This window comes from Rattus norvegicus, chromosome X, assembly GCF_036323735.1.
Source record: "Rattus norvegicus strain BN/NHsdMcwi chromosome X, GRCr8, whole genome shotgun sequence".
NCBI classification, from domain to species: domain Eukaryota; kingdom Metazoa; phylum Chordata; class Mammalia; order Rodentia; family Muridae; genus Rattus; species Rattus norvegicus.
Genome location: NC_086039.1, coordinates 153,274,928 through 153,288,143, shown reverse-complemented (window position 1 = coordinate 153,288,143; position 13,216 = coordinate 153,274,928). Strand labels below are relative to the sequence as shown.

At 36.4% G+C, this 13,216-nt stretch overlaps 1 protein-coding gene across 4 annotated transcripts in view; it reads right to left on the bottom strand.

Moving 5' to 3' along the window:
- The window catches only part of Aff2 (ALF transcription elongation factor 2), a 504,502-nt gene that overhangs the window by 188,937 nt on the left and 302,349 nt on the right, over positions 1–13,216 (bottom strand). For all 4 annotated transcript variants that reach the window (XM_006229539.4, NM_001427288.1, XM_017602424.2 and 1 more), the window contains exon 4: positions 243–287. In XM_006229539.4, coding sequence (XP_006229601.1) covers positions 243–287 — 45 coding nt within the window. The remainder of the gene's footprint in view (positions 1–242; positions 288–13,216) is intronic.

Below are 13,216 nucleotides of genomic sequence, written 5' to 3'. Positions count from 1 at the left end.
AGGGAATGTTTCCTAAATAACGTGAGTGCAACTTTGTTAAGAATTCTAAATTATGTCCTAGACCAGTGAAGAAATTGCCAGAACTTAAATTACTTTAGAGTGCAGAGTGATGAAAATGTAAAAAAAAATGAAGCAGGTGATATAAGCAGAAGACCATGGGTGTCAGGTGCAAGAGTACTTTCAACAATTTAGATAGATTGCTTTGATGTTAAAGGACACAGAAAAAAAAAGTTCAAACTCACCCGCAAGATTTCCTCAACACAGCTTGGCTCGCTGGTAAGGCTTACCTAAAATAAACAAAATATAATAAATATAACCAAATTACACTCAGAAAAGCTTACAGTGTCCAGTGTCAGATAAGCATGAAGACAGAAAAAAACCTAATAATATTATTTCCCTATTTTATGCAACAGTCTGAAATGGCTGATCTTGTACTATTCTAACAAATCAGGGAAGCCAAAGTGTACTATGTGGAAAGAAAGTGACTCCGTGCTCATTTACATGCACTATAGGATGCTGAATTGGTTTCCTCCTGTTCAGGTTTATCCGAAAAGGAAGCTTGACTCTCTGATTTCCCAGCCTTTCCACCCTGGAACATGGTTTAGCATACTATTATATTTAAAGATGAAGGCTACAAAAAAAACAACTCTGATTAATTGGATTCTTCTTCAATTTGGGCAGTCAAATAGATGCCTACTTTATTTTTAAAAATTATTATCATCATCATCATCATTATTATTATTATTATTATTATTATTATTATTATTAGTTTGCCCCATGACCACAGTTTCCTCTCCCATCTCTCCTCTCCGGACATACCCCTTCCCCAATCAACACCTTCTCCATTTCTAGATGCCAAAAGGCAGGCCTCCCAAACGTGGTGCAGTAAGACTAGGCACCTCCCGTCATGCCTACATTTCTTTTTATTACAAAATAAACTGAATTCCTGTGTGCATTGCAGATTTGCCTTGACATTCAGAGGGACTCTCAAACATATAGTAAGTGACTATCATGAGGCATTTTTCTGTCTCTCTCTGTGTGACATTTTCTTAATCAACCAAAATCCAACCCTAACATCAACATACTGAGGACTTGCTGTATGTCAAGCAAATGACATTTTTCTCCCAGGGCTTGGCAACCAGTGAAGACGATGAGCCATAAGATAGCAGTCACACTGTGTTGAACGATGAGGGACTTGGTACCATGTTTACTTGTGCAAGGTCTGAGCATCTAAACATTCTTGACTCTACTCTTTCAACCTTCCCCCTCTTCAGGATTAAAAAAATCCCATTACTCCTGTTCTGGGAAGGAAAACAGCAATTCTCTCTCATTAACTGCTTTGAGGGAGGACGGGAAAGTCCTGTATTGTGAACACGGAGGACGGCTACAGTATCTGTGAACCCAAGACCTCTTGCAAGGCTGCTTCATTATTATGCGCAGATTACAGATGAAGTTAAGAATACTTAACAAAGTTAAAGAAGATTTGAGTAAATCCAAAGGGGCCTGTGACACCAGTTTATTTTTCAACCTTAAAAAATGCACATGATATTATGTAAATCTTCAAGTATTATAGAATTCATTATTGAATAGCCATTGTTTTCCACCATAATTTATTGAATGTCTTCTACATGTAAGGGTCTCTGTTTCAGGAAGTATAAGATCCCAAGTAAACAAGACAGGCTGAGATGGTATCCAATAATGAGGTTAGCTACCTTGGATGACCACATACATTTCCAAGTTACACTTGTTATTCTATTATAATTATTAACTGTACTCCCTTTCACATTAAAAAGTTCTCCACTTTGGATGACGAATTATATAGTCATTCTTCCTAATGCAGTAACATTTGAATATGGGATAATAGAGACACTACAATTCAAGGCTCAAAAATTGGCTGGATACATGTTATAAAGAACCTTAAATTATAGGTTTCATATAGGGACTCAACAATGATTGGCCTAATGCAGTTTGTTATTGTTTAGTTTATTCAAGAAATACTTTTGAAAGGTCTTCTGAATCAGGTTGGCGATAGGCAGAAATGTAATAGGAAGCAAAAGAAGACATGTTTTTTCTTCCTCATTGACTTGGTATGTTTGATAGGAAGTTGGCTATGAAGATAATCCATATACAACTATGACTCTGTGTTACAAAGCTGTATAAAGGAGACTGTTCCATGTATATCCATATATGTATGTGTACCACATATGTACCTGGTACAAATGGAGGCAAGAAGAAAATGCCAGATCTCTTGAAATTGGAGATATGGATGCTTGTAGAAAGTGACAAGTACTCTTAACTGCTGAGTCATCTCTTCAGCTACTACTTTAGATTCTGACTTTTACATGAACAACTACTGATAGTTCACAGAATGTATATTTTCTGGCCTGGTATTTTATTCTACAACTTACAATTTGTTTTAATGGTAATTCTTAGTAAAAAATAAGATACCCACTAATTTCTCAATGATACAGCAATTGTGGTTTTCAAGATGATTCTTAAATTTTCAATTAATACCTTTCCCAAACACAAATGTCCAAATAGTTGCATGAAGACTTAAATTGTCATTGTTACATAGTGTCAGAGTCAATGCTATAGAGTAAATATTTGGCACCAAGACCCCCTTCCAGTGCCATTGCTTACCTTTTTATACAAATATATAAATATTCATTTTGAAACTAAAGAGAACTAAAACAACGATATTCATGAACATAAAGAGTACTCTCCTGAGCCAAAAACTTGGGGAAGAAACTTTGATAGGAGATATATTTAATAACTTTGCTTATCAAAGTTTCAGCATTTATACCAATAAAATATAATGTAATGTAAAGGAAAAGTAACAATAACTGATCCGCTTAAAATTCCTGGTGCCCCTGCATTTAGCAAGTGAAATGAGAAATGCTGAGTATGCTATAGCCCCTCTTGTGTGTGATTTCTCTTACTTCTAAGTGCAGCTGATAGCTGCCTCATGCCAGCTGCAAATAACATTCCTCCACCTGGAGTTACAGATGTTCATTTCATTATGGAAAGAAATTCTGTGAAGAAAAAGAGATGTGGACATAGAGATTGCAGAAAGTCAGATAATGACAATCAGAGTCAGAGACAGTATCATTGAGGATTGAGAAATATACAGACAAATCTTTATGTACCCACATGTAGTGTTTTTTTTTTTAAGAAAAGCTTGGAATGCTTCACTCCTTCTTTAAATGAGGAAAAAGAATACCCTTGGCAGGGAAGGGAGAGGCAAAGATTAAAACAGAGACTGAAGGAACACCCATTCAGAGCCTGCCCCACATGTGGCCCATACATATACAGCCACCCAATTAGACAAGATGGATGAAGCAAAGAAGTGCAGACCGACAGGAGCCGGATGTAGATCTCTCCTGAGAGACACAGCCAGAATACAGCAAATACAGAGGTGAATGCCAGCAGCAAACCACTGAACTGAGAATAGGTCCCCTATTGAAGGAATCAGAGAAAGAACTGGAAGAGCTTGAAGGGGCTCGAGACCCCAAAAGTACAACAATGCCAAGCAATCAGAGCTTCCAGGGACTAAGCCACTACCTAAAGACTATACATGGACTGACCCTGGACTCTGACCCCATAGGTAGCAATGAATATCCTAGTAAGAGCACCAGTGGAAGGGGAAGCCCTGGGTCCTGCTAAGACTGAACCCCCAGTGAACTAGTCTATGGGGGGAGGGCGGCAATGGGGGGAGGGTTGGGAGGGGAACACCCATAAGGAAGGGGAGGGGGGAGGGGGATGTTTGCCCGGAAACCGGGAAAGGGAATAACACTCGAAATGTATATAAGAAATACTCAAGTTAATAAAAAAAGAAAAAAGAAAAAAAAAGAGAAATATACAGACAAATCTTTATGTACCCACATATAGTGTTTTTTTTTTTTAAGAAAAGCTTGGAATCTTGTATTTCTCATGAAATCACTACTTCTGCAAATATCTAGCTCAGTCTGATAGCTGGTTTCTCTACAGACAACTCAAATAGAGCTGCAAGTGCTTCTTAACCAGTAAATACTTCCTAAGTGTTTGGATAAGTATTGGGCATGGGAGCTTACAGTGACAAATGCTGTGAGACCTAATCTGTATCTTAGAGTTAAACGTCTAGATGGAACAGGAAAAACAATTAGAAACCCACTGGGACATACATGGTAAGATAGTCTTGACAAGGGTAATAGAATCTCATTCATTCACACTCTGCCTATTCATCAGATCTCCCATTTACTTCTGTAGACAACAAGTCCTGATTGAACTCACACTGTGCTCAGGATGGTGTATTGGGGGTGGGGGATACTTAAAGATAAAAGACAATTGAAGACTCCATGCACATAAAGAGAAAGAGAAATTGTCTATTTACAGAAAAAATAGACAATAAGGAACTGGAGGACTCATTAAGTGCCAAGGAAAGAATAGCTATTGGTAGTCTTCTGATATTCTACTGGTATTCACTGACAAACTCATGTCCAACAGATGCTCCCAGCCCTGTGGTCCTCACTGTAGTCATCAAACCATATGGGAGTAAGAAGCCAGCGATTTAACATGACTGAGAAGTGCTGAGACCACCTGAGGCCACGTTAATTTCTGGGACCCCTGCAATACAGCACCACTCTAGTGTCACAGTGCCCTTTGGAAGAAATATACTAAAACCAAGGGTGAAATTTGTATTCTCACACACTGTCTCAAGCAAAATCACCCACAGGTTTCCTAGGAATTCTGGAGGAGAAGTTGTGGTAGTACTGGGATTAGAACAGCCACAGTGTCACTTAGGTTTGCAGCCATTCCCTCCTCTTTCTATGTCCACTGGAGTATTTGAATAGTCCACAAATCACAAGTCAGCCACTCAGAGCTGCAGCATGCTTTCAAGTCTCCCACTTCCATCCCCTCTTCCTAGAGTAGAAAGTAACTGCACAAGGATAGCATTCAGGGGAAACTTACTTCTGGCCCTAGATGACTCTCGTGCTGGGCATGGAAATGGTCTTCTGAGAGCCAGGGAAGGGAAGCATACACAAACAGGTGGTGAGTAGACTGATAATGCTCACAAGAACCTACCCTCTCTGAATCTAACCATGCACGCAGCTACTCCATGTAACCACAGAGAGGCTACATACATACAAAAGAGGCCTTTTGATATGTATGTGTGTGTATATATATATATATATATATATATATATATATATATATATATATATATATATATAGAGAGAGAGAGAGAGAGAGAGAGAGAAATAATTAGGGTACCTTTTAAATCATCAAATATTAAATTAACTCCAGCAACAATAAATAAATTTCATAGGATGTTTTAATCATTCTGGAATTAATCAGTTTGGAGCACCCTTCTTGGTGATTAGGGTAATAATACAAAATATGAAAAATATCCTGATTGTGGCATTGGGAGATATAATCGGTGACAAGAACTAATAAAAGACATGGAGATTAATATAAGACATAAAAAGAATAATGATCATCACATGTTTAACCCATAGGAGTTCAGTACATTCCTTTAAGTGCATTATTGCTAAGGGATTGTCAGGGAAGAAAGGTCATTTTTTTTTGCTATAAATCATCCAAAGGTTGTAACATAATATGTGGTAATCAAAGCCTACTATTCTGAGAATACTCTACCTTTGTAAAGATTTCTCAAAGTAAAACATAAAACTTATATAAGTTTAATTGTAAATTAAATAACTGGCTCAATTATATAATATGTACAATTGACACTGATAGCAACTTTCAAATGAATTCCATTTGTATTTTCATTAACAGATTACCACATTTATCCTCATAATTGAATTATGTGATACAGAGGTCCCTGACATAGTATTAATAATGAAGTGAAAATACATGTTATAATATTCTTAAAAATGAGCCTTTTTTTCAAATTGTTAATCTTCATCATTGGTCATTTGGAAATACGGAACCAGCAGCCTCTTGTTTCTTATTTGTATTTGCAGATCCTTGGATTTTCCCATCCAGAGAGTCCTAGGTTCCAAAATGAATTTGGAAACCACATTCACATTAAGATCTATTGCTGTCTCTGTTTCTTGCCTCATCTTAACCTGTCCCTAGTCTCATTTGTATTCGTGAATCTATGATTTAATAGGAGCGGTTAATATTGCATAAACTGCAGACAGAAGTCCTTGGGTAATAATCAAAACAACAACAACAACAACAACAACAACAACAACAACAACAACAAAGATTTGACAACAGTTAGATGCCAAATCAGATCATCTTCCAATTTTATTTTAATACAGAAGAACTCCTGTGTATGCACAGTATTGATGCTTACTTTAGAGTATGGTTCTTGGAAGGAGGTCATGAATTTGAAAGATAGCATTGGAGGAGAGGTATACAGGAAGAATTTAAGGGGAGCAGGGGAGGAGGGAAATGATGGAATTATATTATAATCTCAAGAATAAGCAATTATAAAAATGCTGCTCTTGAACAATTTTTCAGCAAGTCACATGATTGAAATACTCCACGTAAAACAGGCTAATAAATAGTATGCTATTCTCTCTAAGAAAGAAGAGGACAAAAAGCAGAATACAAAACTTAAAGGAATTCGACATATATCAAGATAAATAAAGAAAATGACTGTCTAAAATCATACAAGACAGTACAAGTAAAATGGAAAAGGTGGCAATAAGCTTTTGTTCATTACAAAATGCATGATATTATTTACTTTATTTTTTTGGAATCTCTAAGGCATCTTTGAAGTTCAACAGATTTTGATTCAAATTCCAGCTCTGAATCTTGCTTTTTGACCTTGGGGGAAAAATCACCCAAATGTCTGCCTCTGTTTACCTACCCACCTGAGAACAACTAAAATAAACTGCTTTAGGACATTCTGTGATGTTGAAATGAAGTAAGGTATGTGAGGGTACTTTAGCCCCAGTAGTAGTTTCATGCTCATGTTCATATTCTAAGTCCCTTAGGGAGGAGTCGGCATCCTCTTTCTAGAGAGCACAGAGGAGCTGCTGTTATAAGCTTGACACTGTGACATCTTCTGAATGTTGCTAATTAATCATTAAATCCTCTTTAGGGACTTAGTTCATAAGAAGCTTCAGGATGTTGATCCATCTGCTGGCTCTCACTGAAGGTGACAAAGGAGACTAGAGATGGGACTTAAGGGGATATGACAACAAAAATAAGAGGAGCGAGTGGTGGATAGGATGGGGAAGGGTGATCAATGTGTTTCATTATGAAGACGTCTCTTCACTGATTACATTAGGTATGGGCAACAGCAGAATGCATATGTAGAAAAGCCATCATCAGCTAAGAGTACCTAATGGCAGACAGAATTTAAAGTGAAGAGTACTTAATTCCATGGGTTCTGAATAGCCATTAGCATGCTGTTCATTTATGTGTTCTAATAACTACTTTCTATAGAAGAGGGAGCTATAATCAGGAGGGTGTTTTGCTTGCTTGCGTGTGTGTGTGTGTGTGTGTGTGTGTGTGTGTGTGTGTGAGAGAGAGAGAGAGAGAGAGAGAGAGAGAGAGAGAGAGAGAGAGAGAGAGAGAGAGAAAGAGATTTTACAAACAGAATAGTCATCTAGGAATATTATTATAAGTAACCAGGAACCAAGGAATGAGGAAAGTCCCTCTGGCTTGATCCACATTCTTTCAAGATTGTGTCTGCTCACTTAAGCTGACCTATGGGTTCATTACGGTTGTGTCTGCTACCATTGCCAGTACTCGAAATGTGTTGTTTCCTCCTCTGGGCAAGTTCTCAAATCTATAATCCCACTCCAATATTCTCTGTAATTTCACCTCCATTCCTTCAATCTAGGCTCAAAATTTGTGCCAAATCCTTATAGACTGTCAGCTTCCTAGATTCTGACCCAATTTGCTTGTTTTTCCTTTGTTGTACTCACCTCACCTAGTATCTACTTTACAGTTCTGCCTTACAAGAATGGGATTATGGGGATGGGGGATGAAGGGAAGAAAGGCTACACGGAAATGATGTAGTTATATTATAATCTCAATTAATGGAAATAATTTTATAGGTTGTGCTTTAAAATCTACAGACTTTCTACCCATGTCCTTTTCTTTTTGAAATATTTACATGAGTATACAACTCCCCCATGATTATGCGACAGCCACTTCCATCCCCTGGAAATCTTAGCTATATAACAATGACCATTTTAGACATAAAATGGATCCTACTGAATCTCTCCTTATTGCAGTTACGCCTGTAATTTCTTCTAGTCAAAGAAAAGAATGTAAAAATACAGATGTGCCTATTAGAATGAAATAAGGCAATTTCAGAACTAATACATGGCCCAAATATATGACAAAGATGTATCAGGAAGAACATTCATTTCTTAATTCCATCAACTAAAGAATAAATGTTTTGGTGTCTTAGAATTGCCATGCATTCCTGAGTTCTCCAATAATTACAACAGCCACTAGAATTGTTAAAATATTGTAAAGCACTGATCTCACTTTCTTGCAAAGTTTCTTATAAAATAGTAAAAATAACAAAACTCTGCCAGTCAAGATATGATCTTTGTATGTCAAACGTACATGCAAACCAAAGTAGCACTTTGCTTCTCAGCATCACTTTCTTTTCTTCCTACCACTTATTTAATTAACCACAGTTCACATATTTCCAACTGTTCTCATGTATAAAAAGCTTTATTCTGAATTTACAAGATAAGCAGAGAGGCCAAGAAGAGTAATATTAATAATTTGAAGAACCCACACTCATAATTCTGGTAATGTTATACAAGTCCAGATGAAATGAAACCCAGAGGCCAAATATATCCCCAAGGCTTGAGGATATATATATATGAGCCGAAATAAATTCAACCTTGTGTACAGAGGAATAAGGGGAACTACTTTTGCCTATATCTTTCTCCTAGAAATTAAACCTGTGCATTATCAGGAGGAGATTATAGATTTTAATATTTTAAATGTTTTAATTGTTTTAAATGAGGTTTTCAATCATTCTGATACTCTATATGTTAACAATATTTTATTTTTTAATTATTTCTTTTATTTTTTGAAATTATGATATAATCATATAATCACCCTTCCCCTTTTCGACTTGCTCTTTTTAAACTTCATGACCTTGTTTTTATTAATTATTGTCACATGCATATTTGTTTATGCATATAAATGCATATTCCTAAATATAAACTTTTCAGTCTGTATGTTATTTGTTTTTATTTTTTATTAATTATTTTTATTTACATTTCAAATGTTGTCCCCCCCTTCTAGGCCTCCCCTCCCAAATCCCCACTGAATCTCCTCTCTGTTTTGCCTCTACAAGGATGCTCCCTCACCCACCCACCTCACTCCTCTAGCATCCCTCTTCTCTGGGCATCAAGCCTCCACAGGACCAAGAGCCTCCTCTCCTATTGATGCCAGATAAAGCCATCCTCTACTACATATGTTGCAGGAGCCGTGGACTGGTCCATGTATACTCTTTGGTTGGTGGTTTAGTCCCTGGGACCTCTGAGAGGTCCAGTTAGTTGATAGTGTTGTTATTCCTATGGGTTTGCAATCCCTTTCAGCAACTTCAGTCCTTCCCCTAACTCTTCCATTGGGGTCTCCATGATCAGTCCAATGGTTAGCTGGGAGTATCTGCATCTGTCATAATCAGGTGCTGGCAGAGCCTATCAGAGACAGCCACACTAGGATCCTATCTGCAAGCACATCTTGGCAACAGCAGTAGTGTCAGGGTTTGGTGTCTGCAAATGGGAATGGATCCCAAGGTGGGACAGTCTCTGGATGGCCTTTCTTTGTGCTTTGCTTCTTTTTGTCCCTGCATTTCCTTTAGACAGTAAGAATTCTATATTAAAATTTTTGAGATGGGTGGGTGACCCCACCTTCACCTGGGGGCTGTGTCTATCTACTGGATGTGGTTTCTTCAGGTTCTATCTCCCTGTTGTTGAACATTCTGGCTAATGTCATTCCCACTGGGTCCTTGGAGCCCCTCATATCCCTGGTGTCTGGGACTTTCTGGTGGTTCCCCCACCCCATTCCCCACTCCCCACTGCTACATATTTCTATTCATTCTCCTGGCCCTCTGGCCTACTCTCCTTTCTCTTCCACCATACCTGATCATTCCCCCATTTTTCCCTCCTCATCCGCTGTCCAACCCAGGTAGCTTCCTCTCTCTGCATCTCATGATTATTATGTTCCCCTTTCTAAGTGAGACTGAAGCATCCACACTTTGGTTTTCCTTCTTATTAAGCTTCATAAGGTTTATGTGTAGTATTGTGGGTATTCTGAGCTTTTGGGCTAATATCCACTTATCAGTGAGGACATACCATGTGTATATTTGCATGTGTTGTATTGGTATAGGCTAAGTAATTAATGTGCTCATTCGTGGGAGAGACTATTTCAAAAATAATTTTATACATTTAATATATGATCACCAACATGGAGCATATTATAACATAATTATCTTTTATAATATATCTGGGTCTTCAAACATTTGTTGTTCTAAGATACGAAGATTTCTGTTTTTTGTTTGTTTGTTTGTTTGTTTTTAATGTGAAGCTGGCACTATGGTCTTTTGGGAAATTCCTGAAGACACTGCCACAGTTACTTGGTGAGGTCTTAAATTAACTGCTTTAATCACAATTTCAAGAGAAACTTAATTTTTTTTTATCTTTAGTTCCATTCTTTCAAAGTCCTTTAGAAAAGAAATGTCTTTCCTTGACTTTTGTGGTCGCTCACCCTAAAGAAATCTCTATGCTCTTCTGCTAAATACATAATTATTTAAATGCCAATTTTAGTATAAAGGAGACCAATTTCAGTTTGATTTTCTTAGTCTAATCTTCCTGGGGAAAAACATATAAGTAGAACTGACTTTAGAAATTATACTCACACATGCACTCAATAAAAATGTGACAACAGACTGCACTTGATAGAAAGTGGCTCCACTTTTAAAGTAACCTCCAATGAACTTGGTGCCTTATTGACTCTGAAAACCCTGCACTTAGGATTGTCTTAATTGCGAGAGGATGACATCGCAATTCCACAGGAACAGTTACAATTGCTCTTCTCTGACAGTGATGATCCCAAAGAACAAGCCATGTGCATGGGAAAGTGAAACCTTGCCAGCTCCCCTATTAGTTATAACTCTAATTAAAACACTTTTATCTATTAATGCTAAGTGACACTGCTAAATATATTCAAGGAAGTTCACATTTGTTCTATGTTTCTGAAATCTCTTAGGTCTGTGTCTACTTACACGTGCTCTAACTGCTCACTAAAATGAACCGATATCTAAGAATAACTTACTTCCATTAGATTTATAAATCTCATTAATTAATTCTACATCTCCAATGGTGTAAAACCCAAACTCAAATGCAAGATCTAATTAAAGAGAAGTAAAAAAAAATTGTTAAGGAATAACACTGAGATTGAAACACAGAAGTAACTGTTTAGCCTCAAATTAATGAGGCGCTGTGCTAAGTAAGCATGTCCATTAATCCCTAATGAGGATTTTAAACACATTAAAACTTCCTAATACAAAATGTTTGCCTTCTTTTTATCCAATAACAAATAAGCCAATAATTTTCTGACTCCAAATGACACTATTAACTGTCACGGCATGTTTTATTTGACAAACCCTCCATTCAAATACTGTAAAACCAATTAATCTGCTTGCTGTGAAATGTATTTCTTGATAGCTTCTATGTGAGGTTTTTGGTTTTTTTTTTTTTTCATTGCAAAGCAATGTAAATCGAAGGCCAATGTAGGTGCTTCCTTTGGTTTAAAAAAAAAATACGCTACAGTCGCTATAGGTTGTCAAATGTTTTTGCATTTCAAATGAATTGAAAGCCAACCTCTATTTTCAGGTCATCAATCACAGATTGGTCTCCTTATAAGTAAATTGCCTCAGAGTAATACTTTGGTTAATGTGAAGATGGTCACATCTTTAAGAAGGAACAGTAGGCAAAATTATTACTTTCTTCAATTATAAATAATGATGTGCAACCTGATCCTTCTTACTTTGTTAAGACAACTAGAATGCTATTGGAATTCTTCTTCTTACATGCAATCTCTCTCTAAACATTATATATTGTATAATGTATATACAATTATATATATAATTATATAATATAAACAATATATTTCTCATTTTATATAATATGCAATATATAACATATATAATATATAACATGCAATATACAATATATAATGTATAGGGTATATGGTATAATATATATGGTTCATGGTATAATATATAATAAATATATCATACATCATATGTTATATAATATACAATATTATAATATTTTAATATATAATACAGGAAATTATTTTATAAATTTGGAGTTCATTTATGATATTTTAATTTTTGCTCTTATTATTTTCAGTTCCTGTATAAAAGAGTGGGGGTTTTTTATAACTTTTCAACATGCATATCATTGTTCTTTGTTCATATTCTCCCCATCACCTTGGTCTCCTTTTCTGTATTCACTAATCTCATCCTTTCCCCCCAAAATATTCCTCTTTCTGATTTCTTGTCACACACACACACATGCTTTCACACACACAAACACACACACACATGTATTCTAGCATGAGAATATATATATATACCTTTACTACTACCCCCTTATTTTTTACATTCCTCATCATCATCCTCTTCCTCCTGTTCCTCTTTCTCCTCCTCCCCTCCTTCTCCTCTTCTTCTAAAATAGATTCATCTCTCATACAATGCATCCTGACTACAGTTTTCCCTTCCTCAACTCCTCCCAGAACCTCCCCATCTCAACTCTCCCCCAGATATATTTCCTTTCCATTCTCTTTATAAAAGAGTGACCCTCCAAGAGAGGACAGCCAAATAGTACTAAAGAAGATAAATTAAGACATCTATTCTTCTTATGAAATGTTTCATTTCCTATGCTATTATTAATAAGAATCTGTCTTTCCCTTCCTTCACAGGAGTCCCTGAAGTATCTTTAGCATTACTGCCTTTTTTGTTATTTGTTTTACTTTTTGCTTCTCTTGAAATATTTTTATTTCTCTGTGAGTTTCTAAGATAACTTTTTGGTCACAATATTATTGGTTAGTGGTTATTTTATTTAGGACTTGAAATATACAATTCTATGGTTTCTTGTCTAAATTAGTATCTCTATGTATATAGATTAGGATAGCTCTCAGACCTTATCAGAAAAGGTTTTCTTTTGCAGTGGAAGTCAGCTAATGTGGAGATTCATGACTGATCAAAGTGAAAAGA